At 34.1% G+C, this 18,700-nt stretch overlaps 1 protein-coding gene and 1 pseudogene across 1 annotated transcript; both read left to right on the forward strand.

The window, feature by feature from the left end:
- The first annotated feature begins 191 nt into the window (after positions 1–191).
- Positions 192–3,524, forward strand: LOC120256712 (probable disease resistance protein RF9). The gene is made up of 3 exons (XM_039264394.1): positions 192–481; positions 1,115–2,567; positions 2,835–3,524. Exons 1-3 carry the CDS (start codon positions 192–194, stop codon positions 3,474–3,476), a joined length of 2,385 nt encoding a protein of 794 aa, XP_039120328.1. The 3' UTR covers positions 3,477–3,524.
- Positions 3,525–3,777: 253 nt separating this feature from the next.
- Positions 3,778–7,474, forward strand: LOC120256713 (annotated as a pseudogene).
- The last annotated feature ends 11,226 nt before the right edge of the window (positions 7,475–18,700 follow it).

Genomic DNA, 18,700 nt, shown 5'->3' on the forward strand with positions numbered 1-18,700 from the left:
ATAATAATAAAGGTGCTTGGATGAATAAAGAAATCACCCATGATATTAAAGAACTGCTTTATTCCTTCCTTCCTTCCTGCTTTTCAATATTCTGCGTTGATTAGAAGCCATCATCAAATGTACTATCTTCAAATTAATAGAAAGAAAAACCTGATTTTCATCTCTTGCAATCAGTGCATCAAGAGAGGGAGATGGCTGAATCCGCTGTTTCACAGGTGGTAACCAGGCTTGCCGGGCTCTTGTCTCAAGAATTTTGGTTGTTGTATGGATTGCGTGATGAGGTGGAGTGGATGGAAAGAGAGCTCCGTTGGATTAAATGCTTTCTCAAGGACGCTGATGCAAAAGGAAAGACAGATGAAAGGGTGAAGAACTGGGTGAATGAAGTAATACATGTTGCTTACCAAGCTGAAGACGCCATTGATACTTTCCTCATTAAGGTGAATCATCAATCCCATGGTCGGTTGAGTTGCATCAAATACTGGTAAGAAAAAAGTAATTGTGTTTTCACCTATATGAGTTTTGGGTTTGATTTCGGATTTTCTATGAAAAGATTTAGAATTCGTTTTCAGATGTTCTATGAAGCAAATACATCACATGTGGATTCCTTTGCAATAGAAAAAAAAGCCGGTTGGTAAAATTTTTTTATTTTAATTAATGTGAATAATAAAGAAAAACACTTCAATCAATTTTAAAATATGGAATAGGAATAAATTGATTGAAAACAATTCAATAGTGTTGGAGTATAGGCTGACAAAAACATACAAATATATATATATATATATATATATATAGAGAGAGAGAGAGAGAGAGAGAGAGAGAGAGAGAGAGAAGAAAGCATTTTAGAGAATTTATTACTAACCAATATTTGCTTAGTGTAAGTAGTTATGTACCTATAATTTTCAATAAACAATACATTATACTTATATATAAAGTATATTACATATTATACGTAGTGTACTTTGTTTTTTTTTATTCAAATTATTCTGGAATTTGAATTTATTATGTTAATTTTTTTGTTTTACCTTTCCTCCTCTCTTAAGAATTTCTCCATCCATGGCTCGACTTTCACATGAACCATAATTTTCTATTTTTGATTTAACACTTTTTTTAATAGGTTTAAACCAAGCGCGTTGGTAGCAAGGCGTAATGTTGCTGCGGAGATTGGTAAAATAAAAGAAAGGCTTAATGAGATCAAGGCTAGTAGAGAAGCGTATGGGATTCAAAACTTGAGTGAGGATGGAGATGCTTCCAACTTAATATCCATAATAAAAAGACGCCATTTCTCACCTCAATATTCTGATGATGCTGATGTAATCGGGCTCTTTAATGATCATAAGATCCTACTGGGACGACTGATTGATCAACAACAACAAAGGCTTTGTGTCATTAGCATATTTGGCATTGGTGGTCTTGGCAAAACCACCCTTGCACGGAAACTCTACCGTGACAATGCTGTTAGCAATCATTTTCGCAAGTGCATTTGGGTAACAGTCTCTCAAGAAAATAGTTTAATGGAGCTTCTCAGAAAGATGCTTGAAGAAGTTCGGAAGATTGAAAAAGAGAAGTTGGAGAAAATGACAGAAAATGATTTCATAGACATGCTTAATGACTCACTAAGAACACAAAGGTTTCTTATTGTATTGGATGATATTTGGCGAGAGGATGTGTGGAATCAGATGCAAAGAAGTTTTCCAGATGTGAAGAATGGGAGTAGGGTCATGATCACCACTCGGTTTCTCAACGTTGCAAAGCGAGCAGATCCAAGAAGCACTCCATACCAACTTCAGCTTTTGAATGATGATGAGAGCATGAAGCTTCTTCTTAATAAGGCCTTTCCTTATGAAGATGCTGAGGCAACTTGCACCAGTGAATTGCTTGATATCGGCCGTTGTCTCATGTACAAATGCGGTGGCCTACCTCTGGCTTTAGTTGTTCTTGGAGGTCTCCTATCTATAAAAGACAAAACACCTATTGTGTGGCGAAAAGTGTTGGAGACGATGGATTGGGCGGCAGAAGGAAGACAATGCCAAGAAATACTTGCGTTGAGCTATGAAGATCTTCCATATCATATGAAATCATGTTTTCTTTATTTGGGTGCTTACCCTGAGGATTATGACATCACTGGCAATGTGTTAATCAGGCAATGGATTGCGGAAGGCTTCATACCAAAGGAAGAAAGGAAGACCATGGAGGATACAGGGGAAGCTATTTTAGAGGAGTTGATTCAGAGGAGCTTGATTCATGTAAATACCAGGAAAAACAATGGGAGTGTGAAGAGATGTGGCGCCCATGATCTACTACTGGATTTTGCAAGATCTACAGCAAAGAAAGATTTGTTCCTCACAGTTTGCTCCAATGAAAATGATCAACCAACTTATTTGGCGTCGTCTCGCCGTGTGGCTTTCCACAACGTCAATATCACCAAGATAAATGAAATCTCTAGAGTCTATACAATGCATGGACTCAGGACTTTGATGGCATTTGGTCGAGGCTATTCTTCAATTTATGATTCTCCAATATTTAGATTTGAGCTTCTAAGGGTGCTTGATTTGACTGAGTTAACTTGTGTACGAAGATTTCCAAAAGAGATCAAGCTCATGATCCATTTACGTTATTTGATGCTGGGGGGTGCTGAGTAGGTACCATCGTCCATAGGAAACTTTCAATCCTTAGAAACTGTACGGGCAGTAGCAAGGGTCCCAATCACACTATGGAAGATAAAGACACTAAGACATGTACAAATCCGGTTGTCCAAACCACCACAAAGTCTTGAGCTAAAAAATCTCCTCACACTTAAGAATGTGGAATTCGGATCCTATAAAACAATAAACTAGAGGATTCCCAACCTTAGGAAGTTGAAAGTGGAGATTAATAAGGAACACCAAGGAACAATGCTAAGCCATCTACTCTGTGGACTACACCATCTTGTCAGCTTGTGTATAGAGGGTGCAAGAGATAATTGCCCTATAGAGATCAACACCAAGGACTTTCCATTTCACAACCATCTCCTTTCATTGACGTTATTTGGATTTTGGCCAAAGGGGGGCGCCGTATCTGAATTCCCAACTTATCTCACCAAGCTTAAACTCCTTGATTCTAGATTGGAGCAAGACCCAATGCCCAAATTGGAGAGGTTACAATACCTTGTCACTCTTAAACTCTTTCAAAATGTGTATCTTGGGAAAACCATGGTATGCTCTACTGGTGGATTCCCTAGTTTGAAAAGTCTGTTCATTGACATAATGCCCAATCTTGAGGAGTGGAGGGTAGAGAGAGGTGCAATGCCCAAGCTTGCTTGCCTACAATTAAGTTCATGCGAGATGCTAAAAGTGTTTCCAGACTTGCAACATGTGATGAGCCTTCAGGAATTGGAGTTGTGTTACTTGTCCCAAGAGCTCATGCTAAGGTTGCAGAGGGGAGCAGGGGAAGATTGGTACAAGATTCAACATGTGCCAAAACTCACCCTTGTAAAATAGTGAGTGTTAAAGGCCCGTTAGTTATCCCTTGTTGGTGTTGTTTATCTTGTTCTACTTTGTAATCTTTGTTATATTTGTTACTTTGTGTAATTGTTTTTCATTTCCTTAACTTGTATGGCGTCTATAAAGAAAGAAAAACTTTGAGGTCAACGTGAGGCCTTTCATTGATTTCATGTCACTTGATGTACTCTTTTTTCTTTTTTCTTTTTTTAATTTCCTTTGATATCAAAGTGTGCTCTCATTATGTACAGTGATTATGAATAAAATGTTCCTCTCTGGTTTAAACATAAAATCAGGATCAATGGCAAATTTTAAGGCACATGCATTTTTCATGTCAGCTTGGCTAAGCATTATCATCTTTTGGCATTTTCACCTGCCTTTGGATTCTCATTATGTGTACAATGATTGTAAGTAACGGAAATTTCTAAATTTTTCATAACATAAGATGATAACATATGTTTAATCATTAATTTAATATTCATGATCAACGTGTCTTTCACCAGGTTAATTATATACGTATAATTTTCCATATATTTACAGTTAAAAAGAAAATAATATATAATTTTCTCTTTATTTGTTTATTTATTTATTTATATATTATTATTATTTTAATAAAAATAGATAAACCAATATTTTATTAAAGAAAATTGATTTTTTTTTTCTTTTATCATTATTCTCTTCTCAATGAAAGGAAAAGAAAAACTATCTTTTCTTTTTTATAATTAAGTTGCATCGCATATATTCATTCTTTGTTTATAAAATTTTAGTTTTCTCATTTACACATCATTCATAAAACTAAGCTCTGCTAACAATAGGTGCCAAGGTGGGAAATCTTAATTTATCTACTAATAGGTATTGGTTTTTCCATTTAGTGATGCTATTAAAATATTATTAAAAGAGGGAAACAAATAAAAACCAGTTCACTAATTAATAAAATACTTAACACTAATTAAACAAATGAGACCTGTTAACCAGTTTTTATTCCCTCCCCACTTTTTTAAATAAAATTTTTATAAAAAAATGGTATGCCAACTTTTGTTTGTTGGTAGATTAAAATTTTCAAACTAAAATAATGTAAGTGTTCGTGTAGCTAAATTCAAATAGGAAAACTAAAGGAGTAATCTGACTTAATTAGAGGAACCAAATAGAAGATTAAATCTATTCTCAAAGATCCTTAGAAAGATAGACAAATAACTTTGTGACTTATTTATTACAGTAAAAGCTCTCTATAAAATGAAGTTTTAATATTTTATACAATTAGAAGGAGCAATAAATCCAAAAATAAATAATATATTGGATGCTATTAATTTTATCAATAAGGCTTAGAACATTAATGGGAAAGTAACAACTATTACAAATTATTTTCAACATTGCAAAACCTAAGTAGAAGAAGGAATGAATTTTGAGCAAGTTAGTAAAAAAAATAAAATTATTTCTAGTCAACAATAATAGATGAAAAGATTATTGAGTAGCTTTTGAATTATTCTAGTGAAAATAATACCGTGATGGAATCATCAATAGATAAAAAAAATTATTCAAGGGCAATGAATACATCAATTGATGTTGATTATAGTTGTGTTATACTACTAAATATTTTTCTCAAGATGAAAGCATTGAAGCGCGCTGACCAGATCAAGGCTCTCGCTGGTGAGATCCATCGGTTCCTCAGATGGATCTGGATCTTCTGTTGCACCTGATCCGCAGGCGGATCATGAGCGCTTTGGTGTTACGGATAAGCTCAGGGAGTTCGTTAAGGGTATCACTGTCAGCACGTGACTTCCCAATGGAAGGTGGAATGCTCCATCCCGCGCTTTTTCTTATGCTTTTGTGAATTCTTTTGATTTACTGCTTGACAATTTTGCACATTAGATGAAGTACAGCATGGATATGCTTATTGTGTGTAATGTGTGTAGATGAACCTGAGATGCAAGAAGTTCCAACTTTGTCAAACGTCCGGCAAGTTCTTAGTGAATGGCAAGCTAGACATGCTACTCTGGTTTTGTCCACTGTTAAGGTACTTGAGCTCTTCCTGGCCATTTATGTAGGCATAGCTAGAAACTGATATTTTTTTCCCAATCTCTGGATATGTTTCAATTAAAGAATCCATTGAAAATTCAGTTTTTGATCAATTTTTGTGCTTACTTCCCAAAAAAGATTGCTTTTTGTGCCCAATGTAGACCGGATGCTTAGAAGTCTTTTCACAAATGTGAATGTGATTCAATGAATAAATAGTAGCGGTTTGCTGTAAGACAATTTTGTCCTATTTTGCATATGAGTTTTGGTGAATTTGTATTTGATATCTCCTGTTATGACATTTTTGAAAAAAAGTGGATAAACCACAATAGATTAAGATAACGTGACAAGATACATAGGGTGTACCACAAGAAGTGTTACACAAAATCAGACACCAAAATACAAAACAGAGGAACATATGGCCTCCTCAGAGCCAACAACCCTGTTATGACATTTCATATAAGACAGTTTAGTTTTGTAGAGGTGGTACGAGTTACCCTTTTTTATTCTTGCAGGAAATATCAAAGTTTAGATATGAGTTATGCCCTAGATATATGAAAGAGAGAAAATTTTGGCGAATATACTTCATTCTTGTGAGCAATTATGTGGCTCCGTAAGTATTGATTTGTCATTGTGACTGCTATTTTATACTGGATTTTTTTAATTATTATTAAATGCTAAATTAATTTTATGTATAGCCTGCATGCTAGAAACATTTTATAAAGGGATTGGATTATATCTTGAAATTTGTTTTAGTATGGAGAATGGGCAGCAGTAATACAACAATTAGCTTCATAAATTCAAGTGCACACTACATGGATAGTTCTATATATGGGAGATGCATAACTAACTGATGATGTAGTTCCTTGTTTCTTATGGGGAAATATATATAAGCTATTGTAATGGTGTTAATGTGTGATGCCCAAGCTTTGTCTTGTGGGGGTAGGATAAGAAAATTTTCTGAGTTGTCGAATGAAAAAGATGCTTTGTGAGGCAATTGCCAATTGATTGTGAATTCTTGCAAACTAGACTGGCCCTGTTGGATAAAAATGAAGGCTGTTTGTAATTGCAACTCTGCTTTATAATATCATTATAGGCTTACTAAGTAACCAAACTAAGATACCTTGATGTGTTGCCAATTGAATGCCCATGCAAGCACGTGTATTTGGTGCCTGAACTTGGTTCTTGTGTTTTATTTCTTTTTTATTCCATGTCACCTGTGTGCGTTTTTTTGCAAGGAATTAGGAAAATTGATTGGAACTTCTATCTTCCTATTTTATTTCCTCGAGGAATGAATCTAGGCCATTTCTTTAGCTATGTTGATTTCTTATTTTGACATTTTCCAATGTGTAAAGGGATGATTTTGTTACCATATTTCTGAAAACGTAAGATTTTTATAATGTACATTGTTTTTCCCTCAGTCCTTCCTGACAACCATGTTGTTCTGTCGATCAGTTATGAGAAGCAGTATGCAGAGGAGGTGACCATGAAAGCTAATGAACAAAGTTCAAGCGATTGATTAAAGGAAGCCTCCACTGCTACACCTGTTTCGAAGGATGAAGTGAAGGAAACTAAGTCGGAAACTAAAGGATCATCATCAAAATTAGAACAGGACTTGGATGTGTTTCTTTTGGGTGACCTTGGAAGTGAGGATGATGGCCCAGGTGTGTTATTCAATCCTATTTTACAATGTTCGTGATGCAAATTCAATTGTCCTTGGCATATTCATATTTTCCGATACTTATCAGTATTTTCTTCAGTGGATTGTTGAAAAAATTATTTTTCTTTTCCTTCTCATTTTGTTCTACTTACTGTATTTTCAGATGGTGGTGATGATGGATTTGATGATGATTTTGATAAGAATGGAAAGATGGTGAGCACTCAATGTTTTGACAATAACTTAATTTCTGTCAAGTTCATAATTGCAGAGTTTAGGCAACTGAAAGAAATCTGGCATATTAGCTATTATTAGTTTATAACTCTCTTCAAGTTGAAGACAACAGTTTCTTCTTAGAGACAAGATTGATAATCTCTGAAGATTTAATTTCAAATGCTAGGTACTGCTTGGTTGCTAGTTCGTACCATTTTTGTTGTAGAAGCTAGCACTGCAATGACAGGGTTAAGTTAGATTTATTGTCACCTTTCTACTGCCATTTCCTATCTTGTCAATGAAAACTATTAAAAGATTCAATCACTGACCACCTGTCTCCGAATATTTCTCATTTGGAAGGCTTTGCACTAATGATTGAAGGGAGGAGATATCCTAAGCAATGTAATATCACTAATTAGTCAAGCGTTTGTTCTTTGTTGGCCTGATTAGAACCTTATTCCTCTTACCTTTATCATAACATCATAACCTCATTCACCTTTTTCAAATATATATATATATATATATATATATGTATGTATGTCTGAATTCTTTTGTTGAGAACATTCCGGATGTATCTTGATGATCTTATTTTCTGAATTCTAAAATTCTTATTGTAATAATCCTTGCCCAATGCAAGGCTTCAACTCGTAGGAGATTGGTTTTGTGGAATCAAATCCTTAAAATGAGGTCTAGTTACCAGTTACCAGTGCAGCATTACAAATCAAAAGGACCTACTAAGTTTATTCTATAAGCAGATTATCTTATCGAGAAGATATAATGTTTTGCTCAGATACTTGACTAGTGACCACTAATGTGATTGTGAACGCTCAGATTGTAAGTAGGAATTGCTGATGTGAATTCCTGAAAGTTCTTTTTATGTTCCTGGCAGGGCTTGGAAAGCGATGAAGATGGTGATGGTGAGAAAAAATGTTGAACGGTCTGTCAATTCCGGCAGTTTTCACATGGTTTTGTTTTCTGGAGTGATAAAAAAATCTACTTATATTTTTGCATTCGCTACTCTTAGATTATTGGGGACCTACTGTCCGCTGTAAGTACCATTCTATCTAATTGTTTTGTATTTAAACGGAACCTAAATGACCTTTTGGTGCACATGAAATTTCAAATTTGAAAAAATATGCTGCTTTTTCTCTTTTTACATTTAGTTTTCTTCTAGGTTAGATAAGTTTGTTTTATTCTATTGAATCTGTCAAAGAACTGTTAGTTTTGTTCTTTTTGTTGTGTTATTTGGATCAAGATTTATGCATTCCAAGAGACCATTATCAGTGTATTTTGTTTTCATTTATAACAACATATTCATGCCAGATTGTGTAACGAATTATGTTCTCCTTGAACCTATAAGAGAGGTTTGAATTTTTTTTTAATAATAATTTTTTATAAGGTTTTTTTGTTTCTTTACTCTTAATAAAAATCAAATGACATGTGATTGCCTAGCTTAAAGGAAGTGATGCAAATACGAAATTTCTCCATGATGTTGCCAATGGCCGCAAGAACCTTAACCATATCCCTAGTGTATAGCATGGCAATACTAGACTTGTTGGTGATGAGGAGGTAGGAGTGGTGTTCATGTAACTCTTCCTATCACAGTTCGGTGCGAAGTTTTAAATTTGTTTCAAATTTAATTGGTATAAACTTTTGGAGGTCCTTTTCACCTTGGAAGAAAATTAAAGTTGCAATGTTTAAGTTACGAGCTAGCAAAGCACCTAGGCATGATGGCTTCCCAATCTTCTTCTTCCAAAAGTACTAGTCTATAGTGTGTAACAATATTCTCAACGTTGTGAGGATTTCTATAATGATACCACCAACATGGAAGTAATTAAATGGGTGAGCATTACACTTATTCCAAAGGTTGATACAATTACACAAACTTCATACTTTTGCCTAACTAGTTTAATAAGTGTATCTCTCAAAACCATTTCTAAGGTATTTTCAACTCGGCTTAGCAAAGTAATGGACTACTTGGTCAATCATTCATAAACCGCCTTTATTAAAGGTCAATGCGTAATGGACAACATTGCCATAATGGAGGAACTAATCTTTGACCTACACAAGCATAGGTTCTTTTAATGCATTATCAAAGTAGATTTTGCTAAATGTTTGGCATAGTGGATTGGGATTTCTTACTTGATCTACTCATTGCGTGAGGGTTTGTGGCTCGTTTTATGGGATGGATCTAGAACATCATAAGCACTTCTAAATCCTCCATCCTCATTATGTCAAGTCCTAATGCAGCGTAAGATAGGGAGGTCCTCTGCTTTCCCTATTGTTTGTTTTGGTAGCTATTGATGGCCTTAGCATGATATTGTATATATATTTATTAACTCTGGGATCGGGTAAGTTTCATTGGTGACCATAAATGTTTTATCATTATAATGTTGTGGCCACAAATGTTTTTTTTATAACGTTGTGGCCACAAAACTATTCTCCGGTTGCACTGATGACCACAATGGCTTGTTTGGGGGCTATTTCCGGTGAAGTTGATGGCGTGGCCACAAAATACAAGATCCATGTAAGAAGCTTTTGTGGCCACAGCGTTATAATGATGAAATATTTGTGGCCACAACGTTACAAAAAAAAAACATTTGTAGTCATCAGTGCAACTGGAGAATAGTTTTGTGGCCACAACGTTACAAAAAAATATTTGTGGCCACTAGTGAAACTAACTCCTCTGGGATCCTTTACACGGTTTTGCTTGGGAGTTTCTAGAAAATGTACCACCTACAATATACAAATGACTTAATAGTCATGATAGCTAGGGTGGTGAAGATCTTAGGACTATCAAGCTAATTCTTCTCCTGTTTGAGGACATCTTGAGCCTGTCTATTAACTCCCGAAAAACTAGTTTTTATTCCTTAACATTTGGCTATGATGTAGGATCCTACTTGCTTAAGACACTTAATTGCTCAACGGGTCTTCTTCTTCTTATCTCTAAGTTCCTAATTCAGAGAGATACCCTTGCATTAGGATTGGGAGAAACCGATCTCGGCGATTAGAGATAGGTTTTCCTCGTGGAAGTCTAAACTTTTATCTCGTGGCAAACTCACCCTCATCACTTTTGGTTCTTTATGCTATTTCCTTCCACTGGATTTCTATCTTTAAGCTGCCAACTTGGTAGTCAAATCAATTGATCAAAACCTTTTTTAGTGTGGGCAAGACATTAATAAACCCAAATGCTGGCTCATCACTTGGATGCATTTATAAAAGTCCCAAGATCAAGGTGGGTAGAGTATCCTATGCTAGAAGATCAACAATGCCTTTCTTAGTAAATGATGGTGGAAGATCATGTTAAGTATGAATTGTGTGGAACTTAAGGTATACATTCTAACAATCTACACAATAGACATGATTGGAACCTATTCCTTAGATTTTCCAGAAAAACATCTTTTTTTTAAATAGGGGATTCTATATGTTACCTCGATCCTTGCATTTAGGGCTTGCATTACTCCTGTAATTAAGGTTGGAACCTCTACTCTATTTTGGTTTGAGTATTACTTCAATAGATGGGCACTAAGGATCTTTGGCTTGAGGCATTCATTAACTTCCAATTATATGATATGAGCATCGTCAAGGATTTTTTTTTCCCTTTTTCTAACTTGTGCTTTCTACTCCTATTCACTCCTCCAAGAATTACATCTAAGGATCATGGTGCCATCTTCTATTCATGCTAATTACAAACAGTGAATCTTTATCCTAATGGTATTTTTACAGTCAAATCCATATACAGTTTCATCAATGATCGATGGCGGACAACATTGTCTAGTTGCCTTGCTCATTTGGAAGGGCCCCTACCTATAGGATTAAAGTTTTTAACGGGAAGGCCTAGGAAAGATTCTCACACTTGAAAATCTCATCATTTGCGGTTAAATAGACTTTCACATGCTAACGGTTTGTTATGTCACTCATACATTAAAATAATTGACCACCACTTCCTTATATACACATTTTCCATATGCATTTGAATCCATTGTCACAGTATATTAGGTCCAGCATGTTATCTTATTTCTTTAGTGACCTCTAGATTCGTGGAGACTTAACCTCTGTTCCTCATATATAGGAATGCATGGGACATTCTATTCAGAGTGATCACCCAGGATATATGGCTAAAATGAAATGCATGAATTTTTGGCTTTGAAGACTCTGTCAGGGTGGTAAAGAGTAGCATGGAATTTTTGGCGTCTCATGGGAGCAATCTTAAAGGCTTAATGATCACGTCAGGGAGTATCTCTTTGTCTCTTCTCTTCATTTGAGAAACAATCTCATCATGAATAATTTCACTCATGCTGATGGTCCTATTCTAATGATAGCTTATGCCTATAATGTAGAATTATCCAACGCGAGAATTGGCTTTATTGTCTCTGATTTTAAATCCAACATGATATGCTCTAGCTGTTGTGGCTGTCCTGCGATCACTCATAATGAGGCTGCAGTCTTTGCTATATGTTTGCTTTGCAGGCTATCCATAACTAGAGTTTGAATAGCAATGTCAAGACAATTTTGTCATCAAGCGCAGAGCTCGGCAAGGCAATCCAACTAGAGACCACATTAGAAGACTGGAGGCTTGCTCAGCAGATTCTAATCATTAAAAATCTTCTTGCTGAAATGGGTTCATCTTCTCTCCATTCTATTCCACTGAGTTGGAACAGGGTCCCTTATGCTCTAGCTTTATATGGTCTCCAACACCATGAAGTTTCCCTATTTCACAGAGGAAGGGAACTACCTAAATGGTTGATGAAGGATCTCATATCCAATGGTTTTGTTAGTTAATTGGTCTTTTATTTGTGTCTTGTTGCTTTTGGTTTTCTGTTCTTCTGCTTTTGTATTTTTTATTGTGGAAATTGCTAAAAACACCCCCAAAGTTTGCAATATGCACATATTCTCCCCCTAAATTTGAATATCCATAAAAACCCATTCCTTTTGAATACAATGATTTTTTAAACCCCCCAAGCATCTAACAGTGATTGATAGAGTTAATTTGAAATTTTTTTGACGAAATTGTTCCTTGTGTGGGAAGTTGTGGCAAGTGTGACAAGGTTTGACTATAATGCCTTTGGGTGCAATGAGTTTCTATTTAAAACATGAGGCTTCTGTTTAAAATATAAGGTTTCTATTTAAAATATGAGGTTCTGTTTAAAAAATTAGTTTTCTGTTTAAGAAATGAGTACATGCATTACTCTTCATGCTAGCCTAAATTCTTTTGTTTGTAGTTATAATGTAATCATGCTAACCTAAATTTTTTCCCACAAATTTATTAAATTTTTAATGTAAATATCGTTATCTCCATATAATAAAGAACGACCATCTTTATGCTTGTTTGTTTTTATTTAACTATCGATGTTTTTGTTTAATATATTGCGTTTACGTTTAAAAAAGTGCTTAAATATCATTGTTTCTATTTAAATATGTATGAGTGGCCAAGATTAATTGGTTTTTATAACCAGGATTAATTTGTCACGTAAATATTGGTTTTTTTTGTTTAAATATCAATGTTTCTGTTTAAAAAATGAGTTTTCTGTTTAAAAAAATGAGGTTTTTGTTTAAGAAATGAGTTTTTTGTTTAAGAAATAAGTTTTCTATTTAAGAAATGAGTTTTTTTGTTTAAGAAATGAGTTTTCTGTTTAAGAAATAAGGTTTCTGTTTAAAGAAATGAGCTCTCTGTTTAAAAAATAAGCTCTCTATTTAAAAAATGAGTACATGCATTACTCTTCATGATAACCTAAATTCTTTTGTTTGTAGTTATAAGTTTGTTTGTAGTTATAATGTAATCATGCTAACCGAAATTCTTTTTCACAAACTTATTAAATTTTTAATGTAAATATTATTATCTCCATATAATAAAGAACGATCTTCTTTATGCTTGGTTGTCGTTGTTTAACTATCAATGTTTCTGTTTAATATATTGCGTTTACGTTTAAAAAAGTGCTTAAATATCGTTGTTTTTATTTAAATATGTACGAGTGGCCAATATTAATTGATTTTTATACCCAGGATTAATTTGTCACGTAAATATTGATTTTTCTATTTAAATATCAATGTTTCTGTTCAAAAAATGAGTTTTCTGTTTAAAAAAATGAGGCTTCTGTTTAAGAAATGAGTTCTTTATTTAAGAAATGAGTACATGCAAAAAGGAATGCAAAAAGAATGAAAAAATGTATGCAAAAAAGTTTAAGGGTAATGATGGAATTTCATAATGCATGGGGCAAAAAGGAAATGAAACAATAAAGGAAAAGCTGCCTGAGGTATTCAAAACTCACAGGGACTGTTTGGGAAGTTTTGAAATTCTTGAAAGGTAAACAGTAATTTTTCCTTTTTTATTTAGTGTTTTGGTTTGTAATCTAACTATTTGTAAATAGTTTTTTTACTATTAATAAAATAGCTCTCAGAGCTTTTTCCCTAATAAAAAAAAAATGCTCAGTATCTATTTTTTTGGCTTTGCCAAGGAAGAAGATAATGTCTCTTATCTTTTCTCTAGGGCATTTACCTATCTATAAGATCTATTGTTGGTCTATTTCTTCTATGTCTCTTCACATCTAGTGGAACTTATGTATCGTCATGTTTATTAGACCTCTTGTTAGTATTTTGCTCTTTGTCCAGTTTGTTTTGGGCCCTCTTTACTTTCCTTTTCTCATTTAAATAAAAATATATGACTTATCCACTTTATTAAAAAAACAAAAATCAAATCACATGTATGCTTGGAAATATTGTTTGTGGGCATGTATGTAAGCATGTTTTCCATATCCTCTTTTCAAACTAATAAAAAAAAAAAATCCTTTTATGGAACTAGTAAAAAACAAATAAAATGTGTTATTTAATTCTGTGAAAAATTATAAAAAACAAAACTAAAATTTTGTAAGCTTGACACCTCTAATAGCCTCATATGACATTTAACCAATTTAATAAATCCATAGAGGAGTATTAAGCCACATAATTGGTGCACCACAGTACTTGCCAATCGCTTGTGGGCGGTGCTTGTTGCTTTAGTAAAAAATATAAGTGATTTGGCAGCTTTACCAGTTTAACTATATACATATAAGTGTTTATGTGTTTCTAGTAAAAAGTTGAACAATAGTCGAGCTGTTAAGATATTTGACTTCTATACGAAAGGTCGAGGATTAAAAGAATTTATTATTTCACTCTTTTGTTCTCCTCTCAATTAGAAGAAATTGAGTAAATATTACTGTTGATCACCAAATTATAGCCAATTATCAGTTTGGGTACCACATTTTAATTTGTATCAAAATGGTCCCCCCATTTTCATTTTGTTTCAAAAAGATGGTACCCAAAGGATTCCGGTGAATTTATTCTGACGTGGACGCCGGCAATCCAACGTGGCTGCCGGATTTCCACGTCACATGTCCAGTGGCATGTCCACGTGGATTATAATGCCACATGTGCCATCTTAACACCACGTCAGCCCCTTCTTCTTCTTCTCTTCTTCTTCTTTCTTCTTTCTTCTTTTCATCTCTCAAATCCGAGAATCCTGAGACTTCTTCTCCTTCTTCTTCTTTCTCATTTTCATCTATCACGTTCAAGAATTATGAGAATATAAAGCAAGTCCATTGAAAGATCAAAGAAGGAGAGGAAGGTACTAAAATGTGAGTGATCATTCTGTCAAGAGCGGGTGTATGCTGGAAGGAAGGAAATCGCATTCGACTACCGGGGAAGATAGATAGGGAGGAAGAAAGCCCTATGGCTCCAGACTGGGAGATCAGGATCCCTGAGAAGAAAGCCCCAACATATAGTAAGTAGTGTTTGACTTATGCTCAAAGTTAGGGTTTTATTTGTATATTTGGGTTTATAAAAGAAGCCTGCGTTATTTTGTTTTGATTTAAGGTTTTTATTTGTATATTTGGGTTTATAAAACAAGGTCGCAATATATTGATTTGATTTAGGGTTTGAAGAAGAGGGGTTATGCTGAACACCTAGGTCTCTTTTTCTTTTACCTTTTCTTATTCATGTATTATTGTGTGTTTATGTCTAGATTTTTTTTTTATCACATTGGTTATTAATTTATTGATTAGCTTTGATTGTGTATGTTGTTATTTGTTTTTCCCTCATTTATATTTCTTTAGTTTTGTTTGTTACTATCATAATTGGCTTGTAGTCTTGTTTCATATATATATATATATATATATATATTCAAGGAACCCACTAATCTTGGTTATTGATAGCTTTGATTTGTTTGTTACCTCTGTCCTGTTAGTTACTAAATATTTTCCTTTAGATTACTACAACAAACCCACTAATCTAAATTCCAAATTCAAGCCACCATGCCCTTATAGAATTTTGGTCACCACTCTATGGAAAAAAGAGATTCCTATTGTGTGTTTATGTCTAGATTTTTTTTTTATCACATTGGTTATTAATTTATTGATTAGCTTTGATTGTGTATGTTGTTATTTGTTTTTCCCTCATTTAGATTTCTTTAGTTTTGTTTGTTACTATCATAGTTGGCTTGTAGTCATATATATATATATATATATATATATATATATATATATATATTCAAGGAACCCACTAATCTTGGTTATTGATAGCTTTGATTTGTTTGTTACCTCTGTCCTGTTAGTTACTAAATATTTTCCTTTAGATTACTACAACAAACCCACTAATCTAAATTCCAAATTCAAGCCACCATGCCCTTATAGAATTTTGGTCACCACTCTATGGAAAAAAGAGATTCCTATCTAATTCAAATAAAAACTTGCACAGAATGTTGTTGTTTGCTACTTGCTTAATGTTTGGTTTATCTTTGTTTGGCCATCCCGAATAAGAAGAGGTTTCCTTGGAATTGAATGATATTCTTAATTTTTCCATGTGTATTTTATTAACATTGTTAAGCAATTGTATTCAATGAAATTGCTTACTTTCTTAATAGTAGACGATTGCTATAAGGTCACAACATTCTTGCAAACATACAATCACCTCCTAAATCCAACCCAAGATAGTGTTTGTTGGCCTAAAAGTGCTGAAAACCCAATGATTCCACCTGAGCTAGCAAACAAGAAGAGAGGTAGGAAGCCCATGTTAAGGAGGAAAGAAGCAGGTGATGAAAATGTTGGATTCTGCAATGGAAGGGTAAGCAGAAAGGGTGCACAAAAAAAATGCAGCATCTGTGGTGTCCAAGGCCATAACAAGAGATATCATGGGTTGCAGGTATGCCCACATTGGTTCCTTTGTCTCTGTTATATCTAGTGAATGTTTTGTATATTGACAATTTGTATTTCTATTAATTTTCAGGGAAACAATAGAATGGAAACTACACAGGAGGTTGAACAAATAGTTGGAGAAGCAAATGTTAATGATGTAAGTTTTATCCATTGATTAAGTATAGGATCATTTTAGAATAATTACTAATCTGAACAAAACTTTGTTGCTTTTACTGTCTATGTTAGGATGACACAAATTGCCCAATGGAAGCAATTGACCCTCAGGTTCTTGGTGAACATTTTGCATATGTATGATTACTGTCTTTCTTTCTTTTTTTTTTAATTACAACCTCAACCTCTTCTGAGAAGCAAATGTTAATGGCTATTATTGTTGCTTGTGCTATTTATATTTAAAATTATGCTGCAGGTTGATCTTCTAAGCAAGAAGATTGGAAATGAGGAACCTGTAGCTGAGAGTAATGTTTCAGAATCAGTGTCACAGGTATGTATAGTATAAGAAACAGAACAATGCACACTCATTACTTGAACTGAACCATGTATTTTTTTAACTACTGCAGATGGTTAATATCTCTGTGCAAGCTTTTCCTGGTTTAGCACCTGAAATCCAGACTAAGGTAAAGAGGACAAAATTAGACACTAGAGGTGGAAAAAAGGATAAACTCAATGAAAATAGGAGCAAAGATGTACATGATGCAAGAGACACAACCTCAACAAAGAGGCCCCCTCCAAATTTAAGGATACCTTCCTTGCGGTCACAAATGAAGAACAAGTCTGTTGAAGATAGGAGCAGGGAAGAAATTGGTGCAAAGAAGAAAAAAAATATGGGTTTCACCTGGTTCTTCATATGGAAAGAACCAATGAAAATTGTTGTATTTTCTTTTTTTAGATACATAAAAACTAGCTTATGTGCTTATTGTTTTGTATAGCCATGTTTTGGTCTGACTATGGCTAATTTTGTATAAATGGCTAAATTATAAGGACAAACTTATTGTAGATCTTTTGTAAATTCTGATCTGAACAATGAATTCACAGTATTCAATGGGATGGAAATCTTTTAAACTACTACTTGTACATTGCATTGCTTTGTGGTATTTGTGTATATATATACAGATAAATTTCTTTTGTTGTTTTTTATCAACACCAGGTGCTATTAATTTTCAATCAACAATTACTCAATAATAGATACAGTTAGTGTTCTTATGTATATTTGTATAGATTATTTTCTGCAGGTTTTTTATTTTGTGCTCTTAAATTTCAGTAGTTACTAAGGTTTATATGAAGACATTAATATAAATTTTAATGTCTCTGTAACAACTTCACAACATTCTCACTGAAAAACAAATGTCACACAAATAATTAGGATATTATTAGATCGTTAATCGTGCTAAAAGGATATCAACTACATTGAAGTAATTTTACAGAAAAAAATAGACACAATGAGCAAAAGTAAATGCAAAAACAAGATATATAAATGATGTTGAGACATCTTCATTACTTTGATTTGTGATTATTTGCGCCTAACTCCCACTGAATCAAAGCAAGCTATGAATACATAAATCTGAAACCTAATGAAAAACCAATCTTTGAATACAAGCTCTGGAGTATCACAAATCAGTTGCTTTCATACTCGGGATCACACCCTCATAGAGCACTCACAGTTCAACATGCTCTGGATTATCAAGATTCTCGAATGTGAGGAAGAAGAAGGAGAAGAAGGATTTGGATTCTCAGAACGTGATAGATGAAAATGAGAAAGAAGAAGGAGAAGAAGTCTCAGGAATCTCGGATTTGAGAGATGAAAAGAAGAAAGAAGAAAGAAGAAAGAAGAAAGAAGAAGAAGAAGGGGCTGACGTGGTGGCTGACGTGGTGTTAAGATGGCACATGTGGCATTATAATCCACGTGGACATGCCACTGGACATGTGACGTGGAAATCCGGCAGCCACGTTGGATTGCCGGCGTCCACGTCAGAATAAATTCACAGGAATCCTTTGGGTACCATCTTTTTGAAACAAAATGAAAATGGGGGGACCATTTTGATACAAATTAAAATGTGGTACCCAAACTGATAATTGGCTATAATTTGGTGATCAACAGTAATATTTACCCGAAGAAATTAAGCACTTTCTTTTCTACAGTTAAGTAGCATCACATATAT

This window comes from Dioscorea cayenensis, unplaced genomic scaffold, assembly GCF_009730915.1.
Source record: "Dioscorea cayenensis subsp. rotundata cultivar TDr96_F1 unplaced genomic scaffold, TDr96_F1_v2_PseudoChromosome.rev07_lg8_w22 25.fasta BLBR01001573.1, whole genome shotgun sequence".
NCBI lineage: Eukaryota > Viridiplantae > Streptophyta > Magnoliopsida > Dioscoreales > Dioscoreaceae > Dioscorea > Dioscorea cayenensis.

What these genes read in the sequence shown, in the direction of transcription:
- LOC120256712 (XM_039264394.1), top strand. Translation starts at nt 192, where the DNA reads ATGGCTGAATCCGCTGTTTCACAGGTGGTAACCAGGCTTGCCGGGCTC. An exon ending in TTGAGTTGCATCAAATACTG is followed by an intron (nt 482 to 1,114) that starts GTAAGAAAAAAG and finishes TTTTTTTAATAG; the next exon opens with GTTTAAACCAAGCGCGTTGG. An exon ending in ATTTGACTGAGTTAACTTGT is followed by an intron (nt 2,568 to 2,834) that starts GTACGAAGATTT and finishes ACAATAAACTAG; the next exon opens with AGGATTCCCAACCTTAGGAA.